General features: G+C 36.5%; 1 protein-coding gene across 9 annotated transcripts in view; it reads right to left on the bottom strand.

Moving 5' to 3' along the window:
* PCCA (propionyl-CoA carboxylase subunit alpha) overlaps positions 1 to 21,906 on the bottom strand; it is a 416,136-nt gene that overhangs the window by 379,844 nt on the left and 14,386 nt on the right. For 6 of the 9 annotated variants that reach the window (XM_045481175.1, XM_045481139.1, XM_045481113.1 and 3 more), the window contains exons 2-4: positions 20,743 to 20,820; positions 14,762 to 14,809; positions 14,587 to 14,655 (exon numbers count right to left, since the gene is read on the bottom strand). The exons of 1 other annotated variant lie outside the window; for it this stretch is intronic. In XM_045481175.1, coding sequence (XP_045337131.1) covers positions 14,587 to 14,655; positions 14,762 to 14,809; positions 20,743 to 20,820 — 195 coding nt within the window. The remainder of the gene's footprint in view (positions 1 to 14,586; positions 14,656 to 14,761; positions 14,810 to 20,742; positions 20,821 to 21,906) is intronic. 2 more of the 9 variants (XM_045481124.1, XM_045481160.1) reach the window with 1 other exon arrangement.

The following is a 21,906-nucleotide window of genomic DNA, read 5'->3' as shown; positions in this document are numbered from 1 at the left end:
CCATTTCCCCCAAAATATGTACATTTCTAGCATTTATAACTGATAGTTTCATGACAGATGGCTCTAACCATGCTGGGCACAGAATGGGTCTACCTGGCACAAAGAGACCACCCACTAGAGCAAAGGAAATTTCTACCACCACCACGCCCACCCCCCTGATTTTGGAGCATTTTGGTGGTAGAAAAGATTAATGCCTTGATTTGTCTGCAGCTTCATGCCTTAAATATTAATATATTTCTCAAATACTGGAATTATTTTTCATCTTGAAAAGATTATTTTTTTTGAACCCAAACTTTTTATGCAGCAGAAATAAGCCAGGGTATTTAAACGAATATATGAAAGGGCAAAGTAAACAAGGTTTTAAATGAATCTGAAATTAAGGGTTAACTCTAAAGTGTTTTAAAAAAAAAAAAAAGATACTATAATACCCAAATCACACAGTCAGCAGGGTTGGTTCATTTTTCCATTTTTATATGTATTAGGTAATTTGAGGGTATTTTATTGAAAAGCAAAGAATGGTGGCTGAATTTATACATATTGAGTTCAGCAATAATTGTATTTTTTAAATACACAACCTGACAGGCACTATGGTAAATGATAATGAATCAGCATGGGAGCCATTTAATATACTTCTTGATTAACTCATTGCCCGTCCAGTTCGCACACAGACATGCTTACATGTCATAATCGTCATAATTCCCATCATCCCCACTGCTAGCACTCAAGCTCCTTGATTAGTGCACAACTCCCAGACGAGCCATTGCTAATGCTAAATCATTCTCTTCAGCCTCCTGCTACTATTCTGCAGGACCTCCAATTAAATATAATGTCCCTGATGAGCCATATTAATGTGAACAAATCCCTACCAGGAATCCTAACCTATTCCATTTTACCCAAAAATATAGAGAAAGTAATTTAGCCAAGCCAAAGATAATCAAAACATTTTAAATTGATATAGTATAATGTTTCTGCAAAATATGTTTTTCCAAGGACAATAAAAGCAAAGAGAAGAAACGTCTGAACATTTCATATACTTTCTTCTCCCGATTAGTTTCTCACCGTCAAGTCTAGTGTTTTAAATTTGCAAAGGTTGATACATTGTATTCTAAATCCAAAAAGGTTACTGAAAGCACTATGTTTTACAAGAAAAGTGAGCAATTACAAGTTTTAAAGCAGGTATGCCATTTAAAAACTCTTTAAAAACCTAATCACCAGAACCCCAAGGTCCAAAAATCACATTAATGAAGCCAATTCCTCTCTTCCCATTAAATACAGTATTGCAATCACTATCAGAGGCTTTACTGTGCAACTTTATCCTGCTGATAAGAATACTTCGTGATGAACAATGACAGTTATTTTTTCAAAAAAATGATTTAAGAATCCTACAGATTTTCTAAATCTTGCATTTTCTAAATGCAATCTAAATAATTGGCCATGTTTCTGAATGAAATAAGACCAAATGGGAAACATGGATCCTCACGAACATCATCTTAAAGTATTCTGTACTAGTAAAAGCTATTTAAGAAAATGTTATTTAAATATACCATCTCAAAATATAAAAAATAAAAAAATAAAAATAAATAAATAAATATACCATCTCAACTACACACACATACAATAAATGGTAACCTGAATTAAGTTATCACCCAAAAGTTTTACAAACCTGCCCTTTATTTCTTTATTCCAATTTGAGGATCAATGACTACATTGATTGTAAAGAAGTCCTTAACGGATTGTGAAATGTATTTTAACTCAAGAACTCATAACTCCTTTCCAAATAATAAAAGGTTGAAAATATCCTAAAAACTAAACCATGTGAGAAAAAGTTAATGCATGAGGTTTTTACCTTTAAACTGCTTTTCATACAGCTAAAACTAAAGATATTCTAACAAAAATAATATATAAAGATATACATAAAAATAAAACACATATTCTAACAACCCCGTAAAATTTTTATAACATTTTCCCTAAGGTCTTTTATACCTTAGCCTACATTAATGTATTCCTTCTTCATTTACCTGATCATTACCCTCCAGTTTGTTCAGCTGGAACCAACGTACACTAATTACATAGACATCACGAAGTCCTATTTGTCCTTAGTACCTCCCCAGACAGCAGGGAAATATTATCAAGGGTAGGCATGCTAAGTGATGATTCCCCTCACCTTACTGTCAATCATCCCAGACTGCTCACAGGAAACCCCGCTCAATCTCATTACTGAATCCTAAGGGTAAGACTACAATACACATCAGGAATCATACTTCAAACAGCAGGCTGTCTGACCAAGATGGGAGTCACAATGGCTACTTCCCTGATTTTAAGTTTGGGGTCTGAAGTAGTAAATATTAGGCATTTCTCATTTACATCCAACATCACTGAACACAAAGCAACAAAACATTGATACATTCAATTTAGGAGTCTAGATAGAAAATATAGCGAAAGGTTACAGCACACAATCATTCAGTCCATTTTAAGAAAAATCAAAATGTTAACTTCAGAGATTTGATACAAATATAATAAGATTTTGCTATTTCTTACGGGAAAGCATACTATCTTTTTACTTAAAAACAAAGTTATAAAAATAAATAGTTATCTAACATGCATTTTGAGTACAACCTCTATGTTTGCAAATTCTTTATTCCCACTATTCACCAAACTAACGAAATAGGATCCACCTTCCCATTTAGAAAAGTCCTAGTCACTAAATCCAAACATTTCTCATCTTTTGTATTTCTTAACTTCTCTGGGAATACCTACAATTACAAATTAGTGGCATAAACCCCTAGAATCTACCTCTCCTGCCTTCTAAGTCAATATTCATATTAATAAGGCCCTCTTCAACAAATCAAGAAATTCTCCCATATCAGCCCTCTGCCTAAAATCTAATGAATTTACTCCACAGACCTGTCTCTTCCTGCTCCAAAATTTTATGGTGTGCTCCTGGTTATTTCTGCATGAAAAGGTATTAAAATGTACTTTAGTATCTGTTAGGTTGGTCCCCTCTTCAATTTTCCACCGACTTTTCTAGGACATTCTGCAAATTTACTACTTCTTTGTCATCCCCCCCCCCCCCAATTACACTGCATTAGAATTTAATAGAGAAATGTACATAAACTTTCAAATAACTACTATTTACACTATTCAATTTCCCTATACAAAAATAAGTCCTCCTATAAGTCCTACAGATTTCATATCAAGTGCTTTACCTTTTCCACTGTTTCTATGAAGCTATACATTTTCAGTTGTATTTTTTTTTACATTTATTTTTGAAAGAGAGAAAGCACATATGTGTCCGGGCGAGAAGCAGAAAGAGAGGGAGAGAGGAGAGATGAGAAAGCAGTCTGTCTCTCTGACAGCAGAGAGCCCGATGCAGGGCTTGAACTCACCAACTGTGAGACCATGCATGGCCTGAGTTGAAGTCTGAGGCTTACCTGACTGAGCCACCCAGGCATGCCAGTTGTATTTGCTACTTTGTTGGTGATACATATAGGAAAACAATAGATTTATTTTTTAACAACCATAGAGATGGTTTTTTATGTTTCTAAATAGTTATTCAGTTAACTACGTAACTAGAAACTCAATACAATCTTACTATTTCTGCCTTTCCTGTCCACCATTTTACATTTGCCTAACACACTACCTAGCACTTTTAGAATGCTGTTAAATAACAGTAGTGAGAGTAAATTTATCAGCCTTTACCCTGAATTTCATGAGAATGCTTCCTATGAGGTATAACCTTCTTATTATGGGAAGGCAGCATGTATTTAATCCTGTTTTACTAAGGATTTTACAAAGACAGTGAATTTCTTTTAAATGACATCTAGCCTTTTATCAGAATAATCATCTAGTTTTCCTCTACTAACTTATTAATATATTAATATTCTCTAATTTTGAACCATACTGAAATGTCATGAATACACTCCATGTGGCTGCAGCATATTATTTAAGTAAATTATTTTATTCCATTTTCCTATTACTTGGGATTTTTCTATCAATATATGACAGTCATTGTTTTATTTTTCGCTTACCATCTTTGCCCAGATTTTAAAAAAGAAATCTGTAAAAAACAAACATTTCGGGGCGCCTGGGTGGCGCAGTCGGTTAAGCGTCCGACTTCAGCCAGGTCACGATCTCGCGGTCCGTGGGTTCGAGCCCCGCGTCGGGCTCTGGGCTGATGGCTCAGAGCCTGGAGCCTGTTTCTGATTCTGTGTCTCCCTCTCTCTCTGCCCCTCCCCCGTTCATGCTCTGTCTCTCTCTGTCCCGAAAATAAATAAACGTTGAAAAAAAAAATTAAAAAAAATAAATAAATAAAATAAAAAAATAAAAAACAAACATTTTTTAAAAAGGAAGTCTATTTTTACTTGTCTATAACAATTCATGTCAAAATTTCTTGTTTACTGAAAACTGCAAAGAATTCTTGTGAGAATCTCTACACCAAGCACCCTACTTCATTACTTCTATGACAGCCTAGAGTTCCTTAGTCAATGATCTCTTACCTTATTCAGGCTCTTTCATGCACAGAGTTACAGGCCTATAACTACTTGTCACCAATTTTGTCTTCTGAGCAAAACAAATACTTAACATTTAAGAAGCTTTTTACAAACATGTTAAACCCCACTTTCAGTAATGGATAGAAAAGAAGATCAACAAGGAAAGAGAAGACTTGAATAGCCCTATGAACCAACCAGTCCTAAAAGGCATCTAGAGAGAACCATAAACAGCAAAACAGACATTCTTAGGTTCACATGGAACTCAAGGACAGAGCATATGGTATGCCATAAAACAAACACCAACAAATTTTAAAAGACAGAAATAAAAAGCATGTTGTCTAACCAAAATGTAAGGAAACTAAAAACAGGTAACAAAAATAAACTTGGGAAGCTCACAAATAATGCGTAACTAAACAACACACTCCTAAATGATAAGCAGGCCAAAAAAGAAATCACAAGGGAAGTCAGAAAAGAGTTTCAGGAACGAAAATGAAAAACATACCAAAGCATATGGGATGCAGCTAAACAGAGAAAAATGTTATACAGCTCAACACTTAGATTAAAAAAAAACTTTAAGTCAACAACCTAATCTTCTACCTTAAACTATTTTTAAAAAGAGAAAACTAGGGGCACCTGGGTGGCTTAGTTGGTTAAGCGTCCAACTCTTAATCTCTGCTCAGGTCTTAAGTTCAAGCTCTGCATTGGGTTCCATGCTAGGCATGAAGCCTACTTATTAAAAAAAAAAAAAAAAAAAAAAAAAAAAGAGCAAAATAAACCCAGAACAAGCAGGATAAAGGAAATAATAAAGACTAAATACAAATGACATAGAGATCAATGAAATCAAAGTTGGCTCTTTGAAAAGATCAATAAAGTTGAAAACTTTTAGCTAAAGTGACCAAGGAAAAAAAGACTCTTAAAAGCCTAAAATCAGGAATGAAAGAAATCACTACCAAACTTACAAAAATAAAAATAAGGAAATACTATAATCATATATCAATAAACTAGATAAATCAGGTGAAATGGACAAATTCCTAGAAAGAAAAAATTATAGACACAGAAAAAGAAATCAAAAATCTGAATAAACCTTTAATAAGAGATTGAATAATCAAAAAACCACCCATAGACAGGTGCCTGGCTGGCTCAGTTGATAGAGCATACAACTCTTGATCTCAGGGTTGTGAGTTCAAGCCCCACATTGGGTATAGAGATTACTTAAAAATAAAGTCTTTATGGCACCTGGGTGGCTCAGTTGGTTAAGTGTCCCCACTCTTTGATTTCAGTTCAAGTCATGATCTCACAGTTATGAGATCGAGCCCCATGTCAGGCTCCATGCTAGGCATGGAGCCTGCCTGGGATCTCTCTCTCTCAAAAATAATAATAATAATAATAATAATAATAATAATAATAAATTTAAAATTAAAAAAGCCACAGAGATGGCTTCACTGGTGAGTTCTACCAAACATTTAAGGAATAATTAATGCCAACTCTTCACAGACTCTTCCAAAACAAGAGAAGATGAGGGAACAGTTCCTAACTTATAATATGAGGCCAAGATCTGACACCAAAACAAAGCCATCACAAGAAAACTACAGACCAATAGCTCTTATAACCACAGATGAAAAATTCTCAACAAAGCACTACTAAAATGAATCCAGCAATATATACAAAAAACTATACACCTTGACCAAGTGTGTAATATCCAAAAATTAATGGAATATACCATATCAATAGAATAACAGACCAAAGCTATGGCATCTCAGTCGACACAGAAAAAGCATTTGAAATAATCCAATATCCAATCACAAAAAAGCATTCAACAATCTAGAAATACCAGGGCACTTCCTCAACCTGATAATGGGAATTTATGAAAATCCCAGAGCCTAAATCAAACTTAATTGTGAAATACTAAGCGCTTTCTGCCAAAGATGAGGAACAAAACAAGATGCTTGCTCTCACTACTTCTATTCAATATCACTCTGAACGTTAAAGCCAAGAAAATTAATATGAAATAAAAAGCTCCCAGATTGAAACAAAAGAAGTCTATCTCTAGTCTATCTCTATTTGTACATGGTCTTCTAGAGAGAATCTTAAGGATCTTACATATATAGACACACACACACACGTGTGTGTGCACGCTCGTGTGTGTATATAAAAGAATAAACAAATTCAGCAAGGTTGCAGGACAAATGATCACATACAAAAGTTGATTATAGTTCTATAAACTTGCAATAAAAACTGAAACTTAAAACATTGCAATCCTAATATAAAAAATACTAAATTATTTACTATGAAATATAACAAAGTTAAGTGCAAAACTTACACTCTGAAAACTACAAAACACTGCTGAAATTAAAGCAGCCACAGTAACTAGAACAAGAGCAAATGGAATATCCACGTCCATGGATAGGAGGAATTGAGAATGTTGAGATAATACTACTTCCCAAATTAGTGTACAGATACAACACAATCCCTATCAAAAGTCCAGCAGGATTCAGTCTTCCACCAGGACAATTTTTCCTTCATAAACCATTCTCTAAACATCTTTCCAAAGACTAATAAAGACCTGGAGAACACATAAAAGACAATTCATGACTTGGTAAGAGGCCTAACTCCCACTTGCCTCTCCTGCCCAGACCATTTCCCACTGCTTGTGGACTCATCCCCTGGACGCAGCTGCAGAAATCCCATCAGCACATGTGAACTGCCATCCTGGGTAAAGTCCAATTTTGATACTGCTCTAGATCAGCCTTCACTTTTCAAAAAGAGCAGGGCAACTTCCTCAACAGACAGGATATCATCCTCTTTTAAGAGTATCCACTGGGACACCCCGGTGGCTCAGTCACTTAAGCATCTGACTTTGGCTCGGGTGATGATCTCATGGTTTGTGAGTTTTAGCCCCACATAGGGCTCTGTGCTGACAGCTCAGAGCCTGGAGCCTGCCTCTGATTCTGTGTCTCCTTCTCTCTCTGCCCCTCTCTTGCTCATGCGCGCTCTCTCTCTCTCAAAAATAAATAAACATTAAAAAAAAAAAAAAAGACTATCCAAGAACAACCAACTAAATAATCTGCAAAGCCTCCCTACAAGCACCTCTACAAGCACCTCAAATCCTAGATTAAATTTAACAAACACTCTTTAAATGAACAACTTGGCTTACAAGAAATTACAGGCAATCCCCAGGGATCAAAAACAAAAAAGGAAGCTAAAAGCCAGACAGCATCTGCCAGAGCCAATATTCCAGCTAATCATGGAGAGTGGGAGGGGGATCTCAAGAATCGGGGTTGGTGAGCACATGGAAATTGGGGGGAACTGGTGTGCCTAGAGAGGGTACGCAAGCTTCCTGCCCTGTCCCCATACCTTCCCTTACTCAGGTCTTCCAACTGACTGTTTCTGAGCTATACTCATTTATAATAAACTGGTAATCTAGTAAAAAAAAAAAAAAAAAAAAAAAGGCGGGGTGGGGGGAGAGAATCTAAAGAACTGAGTTAATTCTCAGAGAAAGGAGTTAAAAATTATAAGAAAAACTCCCTACATACGGCCAGGCTGCTCAAAGATTACATCTTCAGTGAAAAGGAAGAAAAATGTCAATCTAATAAGTACATGGAAGACATATATTTAAAATTATCTGCTGTAGTTCAAAGTAAGAAGTCTCCTCTGTAAATTACAAACCATGGGTCTATTCAAGAGAGGGAGGGATATATGTCATTTCATTTTGTTTTTTCCATTATCCTCGAAATTCAGCAACCTTCATGCCAATAAGTTAACAGAAACATTAGTACCAGAAGAAGGGTACCCTAGAGAGTCTGGCAGAAACAAATATAGCATCCACCCAACAAGGCCGTATCTGCAACCCAAACCATGCTGGGATTCAACATTAAAGACGCCAGATAGGAGGTCACAAGCCAAGATCCACACGAATGAAAAGCTCATCCATTGTGTAAGAAGTCAGAAGTAGACATTTAAGAACTTGGAATAATACAGCAGTATGATAGAAGCTTTAAAATAAGTAGTTAAAGGGGCACCTGGGTAGTTTAGTCAGTTAAGTGCCCAACTCTTGGTTTTGGCTCTGGTCATGATCTCACGGTTCCTGGGTTCAAGCCCCGCATCAGGCTCTGTGCTCACAGGGTGGAGTCTGCTTAGGATTCGCTCTCTCTCTCTCTCTCTCTCTCTCTCTCTCTCTCTCTGCCTCTCCCTGGTTAGCACATGTGCATGCACTCTCTCAAATAAATAAATTCTAAAAAAGTAAGTAGTTAAAAATGAGTAAGACATGAAAGGGGATTCAAATATATAAGGGGGGAAAAAAAGGTAGATTCAAAATGGAGTAGACCTGACAGACTTCTCAACAGACAGCACAAGACAAATGCAACCAAAGTAATTATTGCATCAGATGCTTTTCATCAGTGGATGAAAAACAGATGAGAGGTTGTTGGGGGACAAATATTCACATGGATTCAAAGATTCACCCCCAAAAATTAATTTCAAAAGAGGGGGAAAAAATGCACCATTACCTCAACCAAGTAATCAGTGTAACCAAAACCACCCAACATTATGAACTTCTTGATACAACAGGATCACTTAAGTATTTTTTTAATTTTTTTTAACGTTTATTTACTTTCAAGACAAAACAGAGTGAGAGTGGGGGAAATGCAGAATCTAAAGCAGGCTGCAGACTGAGCTGTCAGCACAGAGCCCAATGCAGGGCTCAAACTCACAGCGAGATCGGGACCTGAGCCGAAGTAGGACGTTTAACCGACTGAGCCACCCACTTATAAAGTTTTCTTATCAAAAAAAAATATTTACACTGAATCTATTTGTGAGGAAACAAACCCAGACTATCTATAAGCCAATTGGCCTGGATTCCTCAAAACATCGGTATCATGAAAATCAAACAAAGAGGGAAGGGAAGAGGACTATTTTAGATTAAGAGACTCTTTAAAGAGCCATTATAACCGAATATAATTCATGAACTGCGACTGAACTGTGGGTCAAAAAAAAAAGTACTAAAGACATCGGGAGCGGCACCTGGCTGGCTCTGTAAGTAGAGCATCTTCATTACAGGGTCATGAGTTCAAGACCCATGTTGGGTGTAAAGCTTACATTAAAAAAAAAAAAAAAAAAAAAAAAAAAGTAAAGACATTTGGAGACAAATGGGAAAATTTGAATACAGTCTGTGTATTAGATTATACTATAGAATTACTAATAATTTTCCTAGCTTTGATAGGGTATATGTAAGAGAATAGCCTTTTCCTGGGAAATAAAAAGTTAAGTATTTAGGGGTGAAATGCCATGACTGTAACTTACTTCCAATTTCCTTAGCAAAACAAAAAAAGAAGAAATATACACACAATATATATTTATACTCATACATATGGACACAGTTATAAGCAAATGTGTCCAAATGTGAACTGGTGAGTCCAAGCAAAAAGGTATAAGCACTCACTGTACTTGCTCTTCCAATTTTATGGCTGAACACTTAAGAATATAAATGGCCACTAATATGAAAAGGTACTCAACATCAATATTCATCAGAGAATTTAAACTACAATAAGATAACATGTGAACACCAACAGAATAGCCAAAATCAGAAGGACTGCTGAGATCAAGTCCAGGCAAGGACGCAGAGCAACATGAACGTTCGTACATTACTGGTGAGAGCAAAATGTGGCAGAGTCATACAGAACAACTATTTGGCAGCTTCTAACACTTATTTTTTTAAGTTTATTTATTTTGAGAGGGAGTAAGGGGGAGAGAGGGAGAGGGACAGGGAGAAGGGGAGGGGGGGAGGGAGGGAGGGAGGGAGAGAGGGAGAGAGAGAATGAATGAATCCCAAGCAGGATGTATGCTGTCAGTGCAGAGCTCAACATGGGGCTCAATCTCACAAACCACAAGATCATGACCAGAGCTGAAATCGAGAACCAGACTTAACCAACTGAGCCACCCAGGCACCCGTGGCAGCTTCTTACAGTTAAATATGCATCTATTAATGCCAGGAGTCAACAAAATACCACCCACCCACAGGCCAAATCCAATCTAAGGACAGTTATTTTATAGCCTGCAAGTTAAAAATGCTTTTTACATTTCTAAACGGTCATTTGTATGTATATATAAACAAAAGTAGAATATGTGATCTGCAAAGTCTAAAATATATTTATTTACTCCCCAGACAGAGATTTACTATTCATACAGGAAAAAGTTACTTTGCCTCTCATCTACCTGATGACCAAGTAATTCCACTCCTAGGTATTTAGACAAATCAAAGTATATGTTTACATAAAGATTTGTACTAGATTATTAAAGAAGTCTTGTTCACAATAGCTAAAAACTGGTGGGTGGATGTGTCTAATTTGGTAAGCAAGCTTATCCTAAAATTCACATGGAAGAACAAAAAGACAAGAATATTGAAGACAATTTTGAAGAACAGGATGGGGGAAAGGAGACCAATGGAAAAACTGCATAATCATCTTTAAAAGCCAATTTTTTTCCATTACACATCATTTATAAGGTAGGTCGTTTTTTTTATAGGACTTATCACTTAATAGTTGTAGTAAACCGTTAGCCTTTTCTCCCTAAGTGTCAAAAATTAGTTGTGAAAAATATTAACTTGCCATTTAAAAACAATCAACTGTTGGGGCGCCTGGGTGGCTCAGTCAGTTGAGCGTCCAACTTCGGCTCAGGTCATGATCTCACGGTTTGTGGGTTCAAGCCCCATGTCAGGCCCCGTGCTGACGGCTCAGAGCCTGAAGCCTGCTTCAGATTCTGTGTGTGCCTCTCTCTCTCTCTGCCCCTCCCCCCCACACACTGTCTCTCTCTCAAAACTAAACATTAAAAAAAAAAAAAAAAAATCAACTGTTGTATTTTCCTACTGCAATATTTACATTTCCATTTATGAAATTAACATAAAGCATATAAGATATTTTTTACTCCAAATTACATTTAAAACGCTCACCTCCTGGGATGCCTGGGTGGCTCAGTCAGTTAAACGTCCGACTTCAGCTCAGGTCATGATCTCATGGATCATGAGCTCGAGTCCCGCGTCAGGCTCTGCCCTAATGGCTCAGAGCCTGGGCATACTTTGGATTCTGTGTCTCCCTCCCTCTCTCTCTGCTCTTTCCCACTCACACTCTGTCTCCTTCTCTTTCTCTTGCTCAAAAATAAACATTAAAAAAAAATTTAATGCTCACCTGTTGAAAATAAATATTGCAATGTTAACAATACGTCTAAGTAGCAAGACTTGTTCATATTACCCATATTGTAAAGCTCATTGGATACAATGATCATCTTTTTGGTCACATGTTAAGGAAAAAAAAACCGTTAGAGGAATTCACCCTTTTGGCTTTCTTGAGATGCAGAAAGCAAATAGATTTGGTTCTAGTGCTAAGGCCTAAACTAAACTTTGAACATTCCAACTATCACTATTACCCTAAATAGTATCTTTCTAGAAAAGGGCTTAAGGTAGGTCACACTAAGAGGAAGTTTTGACTGATCATGCATTGCCTCCACTGTGGGCCCTAGGAAATCTTATTCTAAATTATGTATTATAATCTCTGGTAGGCTCATTTCCACTTTCAGCAAAAAGTGACTAAAAGTCTTTAAAATGTAAAACTACCATCTCTGCTTTAGAAGGATATGAAGGACCATCTTAAAACTCTGACCAATTTCTTCTGAAACCATTTTTTCCAAAGGCTGGAAAGTGACAGTGTACCTCTAGATCAAAATGTTATGGGTGAGTCTGGGTTGTGTGAATGGAGGCCTCAGTCTCTTGATTCCCCATGAGAAGATTTACGTGAGGATCCACACTCGAATAAAGACAGCCAGAAGGAAAGTAGCAAGTGCAAAGCAGTTCATTAAATCGGAAGTACACTCTCAAGGTGGGAGAGCTGGCTCCTACGTTGTTTTGGGATTGGATAGTATTGGTTCTCTCTGGGCTGGGAGGAGCTGAGACAGACAGTGTGGGATGGTCTCTAATGGAGGCTGCTTCCAGTCAGTTGGGAAACTCCCCCCACAGGTTGGGAGGAGTTTCTGACCCTACAAGGTTTGTACCATACCATCGCCGGCAGCCTTTCTCCAAAGCAGGGGCGGTACCCGCAATGCAAATTGTTCCTGCAAAGCTCCTAACAAGAACACAAAGCTAGAAAATTAAGAATGGGAAAAAGCAGTCATGCTGTTGGGAACTATAATACCAACACTGAAATACAAACATATATGAAAAAAAATCAAAATGCAAATAATTTTGGACCATGCATGCCAACAGTCACCTTCATGAGAACACAGGATACAGAATTATATCTTGATATGAGAAAAGTAAGTTAAAGTTTACTATAAGACTTGATATAAAAAGTGTCCATTTTCTATCCCAATTTATGCATGAGTGAAAAACACCTCCTGACCTAATACACTGAAAATGAACACAAGACAAGAGAAAATTTTAAATCTATTACTAGCCTGATGGTAACACAAACTTTTTTCTAAAAGAGTTTGCTACTGATAAATGTCTTAGTTTACCAACCAAGAAACAGATTAAAGTAATAGTTTTCTCATTATTTCATAGATATCTTGTAAGGAATATAAACTACTATTGAAACTATTAGATAAGGGGCGCCTGGGTGGCTCAGTCGGTTGAGCGGCCGACTTCGGCTCAGGTCATGATCTCACGATCCGTGGGTTCGAGCCCCACGTCGGGCTCTGTGCTGACAGCTCAGAGCCTGGAGCCTGTTTCAGATTCTGTGTCTCCCTCTCTCTGACCCTCCCCCGTTCATGCTCTGTCTCTCTCTGTCCCCAAAATAAATAAACGTTGAAAAAAAAAAATAATAAATTTAAAAATAAATAAATAAATAAATAAATAAATAAAAAGAAACTATCAGTTAAAACAAATTATTAGTAAAGAGGCCAGAAACCAATATTAAAAAAAAAAAAAAACCCATATGTAAAATAAATTTATTTAATTTCTTTTTTAAGTAGAAGAGGACTATTTTAAATGTATCTGTCAAGTAAACTAGATAAGATACTTAGCCTTTATTTTCAGGAAATTAGAATAGCTTGTAATGGCTTCTCTTTTTTTTGTTTTGTTTTGTTTTTTTTTTTTTTAAAGGAAGTCAGTCGCAATAAAGCAGAATGAACAACACATTTCTAGGTAAGAAATCACAAACAATGAAAATCCTCTGTATTATCTTTCTGTATAATAAAAACTGACATCACCGATAGGTCCCGTTATCAAAAGTAGTGTAAAAGAATGAAAAACAGTAACGTAAAGTACCACTACTTAAATTTCATCCCCTAAAGTTCTAATAATTTACATTCTTTTCTCAGGAGTTTTTTTTCTATTCCTTCATAGTTTATTACTGCTAAAAATGCCTGCTGTGGTAAAAATCCCATAAAATCATTCACGGCTTTATGTTATTCCTTTTGTTCATGTCCAATTAGTATTAGTGTATCTTTCATTCATCAACCTTTCAGCCGAACACGATACAGCATTTAGGAAAATTAAACAATTATAGCATTCCCTTAGTGATACCGGAATTCAGCTGTGGGAAAATGTGCTCTCCTAATGCAGCATGATATAAACATTACAATAATCTTTGAATCTTTCTCAAGCTTTGTCCAAATCTACTTGGTGACCAGCAATCTGTCAAGCAATTTTTAAACCCTACTCTAGGTTTTTAAAACCCTGGGGAAAAAAAAATTAAGACACATATTAAAGACATTATGATGCTTCCATTTTGCTTAATACAAGAGTCAGTAATCAGGTGTTTTGTTTTTTAATTGTGTATACCCTTTTCAGGCCAAGAATGAAGAAAACCTACATCTTTTACCTTTATTTATTTATTTACTTTAACATTTATTTATTTTTGAGAGAAAGAGAGAGGTAGAGAATGAGCAGGGGAGGGGGAGAGAGAGAGAAATACAGAATCTGAAGCAGACTCCAGGCTCTGAGCTGTTAGTACAGAGCCCGACGGAGGGCTCGAACTCACGAACTGCAAGACCATCTGAAGTCAGACGCTCAACTGACTGAGCCACCCAGGCTTTTTTTTTTTTTTTTTTTTTTTTTTTTTAAATATACCCCAAATAAGGTCTTCATTCAGATAAAGCAAAATATACTTACAGAACTAGCATCAACATCACTGTGGATGGCAACTGTCTTAATGCCCATCTTCTTGCAAGTTTTAATAACCTATTTTAAAATATATCAATGTTATCTATTAATAGAGATTCATATTTCAAGGGATTTAATAAAATTCACAAAGTAAAATGGAAAATAAGATTAAAATTCCACTCACCCTACATGCAATTTCTCCTCTATTAGCAATAAGAATTTTATCAAAAGTCTGAAGAGAGAAAAAACACACATAAGAAATTGTAACTCTCACTTTGGAACCAGAAAACAAGTTTTCTCACAACACTGGACATGATTCTTAAAAAAAAAAAAAAAATTACTTCCTAGAGTAGTACTAAATATTACATGTATGTTCATCTATAACCCGATAGCTACTAAATTCATCTGGTAGGATGCGGCCCTATAATTAGTCTGTTAAAGCATCAACTGATTTGGTTTGGTGTATCTTAAATGGACTAAGGGGATATTTATAAATTCTCTTGCCAAAAGGTAATCTTCAGATAACATCTCTGAATACTAAAAAACTTTAGACAGAATTGTTTGACCACTTACTTCATAACATATATTCCAAATTCAGGGAATTTATGTTAAGTTTGAGTAACCACCATATCTGAAGCAGCTAAGGCCTCATAAGAGACTAGCTCCATTCTGGGTAGGCCTAGATACTTCAATTCTAAGTCCAGCTTTGCCACTAACAATAACCTATTTGACTTGAGGCAAATCAATCTCTGTAGATCTTCACTTTCACATATAAACTGATGGCATTTCTAGAGGAAACTATTTAATAAGGTTCTCTTCCTACTCTAAAATTGTACAGGCTAATCCTTTGAAAGAAATACACAAGTAATATGGAAATCTTTTAGTACACAATTATTTCTGGGTTAGTGAATTGTTGTAAGTTGAATGTAACTACAGAAAAAGTCTTAGTTATATTTCTAAAAGAAAGTTAAAGCTATATATGATCTTTAAAGTACTCATATAACTGAAAGCAATATTTTAACCTGACAGGGAGTCACAGAATCTCAGAGTCGGAAAAGGTTTTCAAAGTCTTGGTTTAAACTTTATGTCACACACATCACTTATTCTAGCAAACTGAGACAAGCCTCTGCCTTAAAAATTGGTAAACTCTTAATCTGATAATATCCTGAGTCATTCAGAGCCTTGAGCAGATGGGTCCTTAAAATACCCTCGTGTCACGTCAAGCCTGAGACTACAAAATCATAGGCCATTCTATACCTAAGTGGTCATGGTAAATCCCTGTTAAACACTGACAATATACAAAGAAAAAAATGTTTTATACCTCTTTGAAATGCATTTTAAAATGTGCATTTTTATAAGTATTAAACAGATGACATCTGATAAAAGCAACACAAAGTTACACAATAAGCAACTGTTATAGGAAATATAACCAATCCCATTATAGGGATTAAGAACTTCCTTCTAATTTTTATCTGCATGGCAGAATAATAGTTAAAAGCCAGTCTGGAACTAAATTGCCCAACACCACCATGTGTTCTTATGTGGGCAAGCCATCCTTCTCAACCCTCATTTCCTGGTATGTAAAATGAGAGTAATAATAGCACCTGCCACAAGAGGCTGTGAGAGTATGAATTAACACCCTTAAAGTGTTTAGAATAGTGCCTAGCACATAATATATACTCAAGAGGTGTTAGCTATAGCTATTGTTATTCACCCCTTTGGGCCACACACCACACTGTTTGTGACAAATCTAGGAGTGTGAACCTATCTAACAGGGAAAAATCTACATTAAAACAACTATCTGCACCTGACACATCTTCTCTATTCAGGGCTTGTGATGGCTAATTTTACTTTTACATGCAACTTGACTGGGCCCCAGGGTGACCAGATGAAACATGATTTCTGGGTGTGTCTGTGAGAGTGTTTCTAGAGGACAGGAGCATGTGAATCAGGGGACTCAGCCCAGTACACTGCCCTCCCCAGTGTGGGTGAGCATCATCCCATTCGTTGAGGGCCTGAGAGAAAAAAAGTAGAAGTGAGGATTTGTCCTGCTTTCCTGATTCAAGAGGGACACAGCCTTGGCCTACCCTGGGGCTTACCGAGATATGGGCTCCCAGGTTCTCAGGCCCTTGGACCTGGACTAGAATTACATCACCAGCTTTCCTGTGTCTCCAGCTTGCAGATGGCAGATCGTGAGATTTGGCCTCCATAGCTGTGTGAGCCAGTGGATCTCCACATACATCTCCTACTGGTTCTCTTTCTCTGCAGAACCCTAATACAGGTCTGTTAATACCAATTAGTGCACAAGCTAAATAAAGCTGATCATATCAATTAACCTTCCATACAGAAGATATTCTTTTGAATAAATGTATGTATATGGTGCAGGGTTTAAAAGGTACAAAAGGTGATATACTGTAGAGACAACTAGGTCTCTGTTCCAAAGGCAATGCTATTACCAGTTTCCTGTACATATATTCTTTCAGGTAAGCTATGCACATAAAAGAATACATACAAATAAACTTACACAGAATTTAAAACTTCCCCTCTGCATCAAAAATTACAGGGAAACATCAAGTGCATTTGATAAATTCTGTGTACAATATGGCAGTATGACAACAAAGTGTGGTAAGTGCCATAACGCAGCTACATCCAAGAGGCTGTGGCCAGTGCAGAGAAGGAAGAGTGAACAGCAAGGGCAAAGGCAGTGACATTGAAAGCAGACGGTAGCACTGAAAAACAAGGGATTTTTAATATAGCTCAAGCACAAGATATGTACAGGGGAGCTGGAGCAAACAAAGCTAGGGTAAAAAAAAGGCCAGATGATAAAAGGACTTATATGCCATTTAAGGAATTGGACTTTATCCTATAGGTGCAGAGCCACATATAAGGAGGCACTCTGAAGATATTCTAAGGGAAAGGAACAAAAATCTTTAAATCAGGAACCTATATCCTGAAGACAGAGGGGCTTTCAAGTACCATGAGAGAGAGAGACGGACTTTCGCAGCAGCAGTTCTCTAACTACTAATGAGGTCATCCAGGGTAAGAAACACAATGGAAATTCCTGAAGATTTTTTGTTTTAAGTTACCTCCTTTTATTTTATCCTCTATCCCTCCTTCCTTCTTTCTCCTCCCCATACTTAGATCTTCATAGCCAGGGTCTAAAACCACCAAGGACACTTCACTCCATTCACAGCCCAAGAGAAGGGCTGAGCTGGCCCGTTCCCCTGGGTACTTGTTGAAGGAATGACCACAGAACTCCACACACTGACTAGTCACTTACCAACACTTCTGAGAAGTGGTACAGAACAGTGAGTAAATCTACCACCTCACTTGAGAAGCCCAGGCTTGAGTTTACACCCCAGTTATTTACTATCTGTGGATTTTGAGGCTGTTTCCAAATGTACAAAACCTAGTTAAGACTAATACTAAGCAGCTAACATTTAGGGCACATGCTTTCTATATGCCAGGACAAATCCCTTCTGTCCACTATGTCTCATTTAAGGCTCAGAATAGTCCTATGAGGTCAGCTGAGAACATCCCCAATTTACAAATGAGAAAATTAAGGCTTGATGAAGCCAAATCACTTGCCTAAATCACTTAAAATTCACAGGGGCAAAGCCAGAGCTCACATCCAGGTATTCATATCAAAACATACCACAATGTGACATGATCGGAGTATAATGGTACAAGCTTTAAACACTGTATTAACAGTGACACCTAAGATCACATTTGTTACGCCAGGCACAATATAGTACTACACTGGTACACGCTAACTTAAGGCCTACTTTAGTAGCCTCCTGGTCTTTTTCTAAGCAGATTATTACTAAATCTTCCCTATTGTTATGAACGTATCAGAGACAAGTCGATGTGTTAAAATTCAAGTCAAAAAAAAAAAAAAATGGTACATTTAGTAATGATTAAATTTTACCTGGTTTAATTTCAACCTGATGGAAATTGCTGATAAAATATGAAGGAGTCAATGACAAGTTCAGATGAGAATCAATTTATTTAGCAAATATGTATTACCAAAAAATCAGATCTATCTGCACTTAGGACAGGAACAATAAAAAACAAAAAAGTGCAGTATTTAATGAATAGCTATGACAACAGCAAGAATTCCTAGAAGTAGAAAGGCCCAATTAAAGGCAGCCCTGGAGTGAAGGGCAAGCCTGCAACTTGGTCTTAACACACAAAACCTATATACTACCGTTAGGTGTCAACAAGCATCATGGACATTATGACATGACTGACACACTATATAGTTTCACCACAATTACCTAAAAGCAAAGGTACAGCAAAGAAGACAAAGATAGCAGGCAGCAGATCTGATTTCAGACATTTAAAACAAAATATGTACTTTAGTGGACTCCAAGGTGGGGGGAAGAGCTCTATAAATTCCCTAAACCAGGTTATATGCATTTGTTTATTTTTAGTAATTATCAATGGCCACCAATGTGGGGGGTGAGTCAGCTATTACTGTAAGCTCATTACAAGGTTATGGCAAAAAGAAGCCTCAAACCAAACTCCACCAACACATACATTTATGAACAGGCATAAAAAAGATCTTAAAATCTACCAAATAAAGCTCAATGATGTCTCAACTTCCTTCATTGTATAATGCTCCAACAGTCTGAATGAAAGGTTCACCTGAGGTAAATACATCAATATTCTCATTTGGCCAGCTACACTGTCAGACTCAATCTATCAAGAACCTCCAGACAAAGAAAGAGCTGCACATAGGATCACTTCATTTAGGGATCAAGCTTAGTTTCTATCCTTAAAGATAAAGAATGAAAGGCCAACTAGATTGTTTTATTCTAATTCAGGGGCTAAGAATTTCTATTAAATAGCAGCCAGAACACATATCTTGCATACCACTAATTTCATCAATGAGAATCCACTTCTAACACCTATTATGCTAATGAGGAAGGCTACCAAAGTTAACAGGGAGAAAGATAGCTGAACACTTCATAGTATTCTATGTCTCCCCCACTCTTCAATGTGGCCTCTTGAACAAATACTAGCTAACCACTCCCTAGAGTGTGTTCCCAGTTAGGACAGCTCACTACCTCTAGATTGGAACTCAACACATGTGCAGAAATATACATACATGCACCCCAACTTCTATACTAAAGTTTTCATATTAAACCATGGATTTATTTCATAAAAGGGAGTTTATCATAGCTAATTCATCTGGACCAGTGCAGTCCAATCAAGTAACCACTGGCACTAAGCTCTTCAAATGTGGCTAATCAAACTGAGATGCCAGAAGTGTAAATTATACACTTGGATTTAGAAGATCTGGTACCAAAAAAAAAAAAAAAAAAGGATCTCATTGATACTTTTTATATTATGTATTGAAATAACACTTTAGATACAGAATTAAAACATACTATTAAAGTTAACTTTTTCAGTTTTTTTTAATGTGGCTATTAGGAAATTTTAAATGACATATACCCTGCAAATTGTGTCCACATTGTTATTAAACTGCAATGATACAGACACTTTCTCCAAGCCTCCAAATTCTTTTGAGTAGTTTTGTATACTTCAAGAGATGATTTAGAAGATACCTCAGCTATTTCGTTCTCAAATAATCATTCATCAGTTTTACCTTCCTGACTCTCGACTTGAATCACTTCTTCTTAACTAAAACTCTCCTGCCCTGTTTGAGGTCTTCATTGTCATGGTCATTAGAAAAAATGACATTTTCTAATCACCACTTATAGGCCCTTTCTTTCTCCTATTACGAGCCTCAACTATTATCCTATATCAGGATTTTAACTGGAATTCCCTTGCCCCAAAATTTACAATACACAAAGGTGCCTTCAAAATTAATCCTACAAATATTAAGTAAATGGAAAAATAAATCAGCTCAATCAAAATCTCTCAAATAACCCAGAATTTAAGAAAGAATGCTATGTTAGTTATTCTGCTGAATAAAGGAAACACACTACAAGTTTACTCAATTTCTGGTAAAGGTACAAACACAAAATTTAAGACTCAGGTTGTGGCCCACAATGAAAAAAGATTGAGCAGCTATAAAACCTATGATGTTAGAGTAGTAATTATACAGCGCTAATATTTAATCTGTCCACTGAACACAGCACGGAAACAAGAAAGCAAAACCATTATAACTTTGCTAGTCAGTATTTTTTAAATACTTACTTTTTCATCAGAATCATATCCTGCTGACCAGAGACTACGGGACACCATTAAGTGCTGTCTTGAGTAGTGTGGGACATGCTACCAAAAAAAAAAAAAAAAAGTGAAATAAATTACACATCCTTGAATGGGCTTTAAAAATATTTTTTCAGATTAATTCTTCCAGTATGCATCTACCTAAAATATTTTATCAATACATGTAGTTCTAAGCCACATGCCCTAACTATGGAAGGTTGGAAGGTAAATCATAACTACCAGACAGATCCCTTTGGCACACAAGAGAAACCAAAGACATCAGAATGATCTCCAGAAAAGTAAAATAAGAGCCAATGGGTCAATTTTTTTTTTTTAATTTACATCCAAGTTTGTTAGCATATAGTGCAACGATTTCAGGAGTAGATTCCTTAATGCCCCTTACCCATTTAGCCCGTCCCCCCTCCCACAACCCCTCCAGCAACCCTCTGTTCTCTACATTTAAGAGTCTCTTCTGTTTTGTCCCCCTCCTTGTTTGTATATTATTTTTGCTTCCCTTCCCTTATGTTCATCTGTGTTGTACCTTAAAGTCCTCATGAGTGAAGTCATATGATATTTGTCTTTCTCTGACTGATGGGTCAATCTTGATTATAGAGAGCTGATGTTACCAGGGAGGAGAGGAATTAAATAGGTGATGGGGACTAAGGAGTACACTTGTGATAAGCATCAGTGATGCACAGAACTGTTCAATCACTATATTGTATACCTGAAACTAATATAATACTGTATATTAACTGGAATTAAAAACTTAAAAGGATCAATGGGTCAAATAAAATTTAAAGAAAGGTCTGATTATGCACACTGACATGCCAGGATCATAAGGTCACATACCACACAGAACTTTATAAAACATAAAACAAGAGTCTTGGCCTTCGAGGGGCTCCAATTTTCACAAGGACCAGAAAGTAATCAAATAGAATTTTTTATTTGCTGAGGTCTTGAATGGGATTTCTTAGTCTACTTTTTCTGGTACAGGGAAAACATACAGGTACAGTGAAAAGGTAATACTAATAATCAAGTTGACTTCTAATTCATTATTATAAATGTGGAAAAAATGTTCTCTTAAGGCTTTAAAGCATTAAGAATCATCACTAATAAAATGTATAGTTGAGGTTTAAGAAAACAATTTACCCG

This window comes from Leopardus geoffroyi, chromosome A1 (genome assembly GCF_018350155.1).
Source record: "Leopardus geoffroyi isolate Oge1 chromosome A1, O.geoffroyi_Oge1_pat1.0, whole genome shotgun sequence".
In the NCBI taxonomy this organism is placed as follows: Eukaryota; Metazoa; Chordata; class Mammalia; order Carnivora; family Felidae; genus Leopardus; species Leopardus geoffroyi.
The sequence above is the reverse complement of the archived record's forward strand: the minus strand, read 5'-3'. Positions and strand labels throughout refer to the sequence as shown.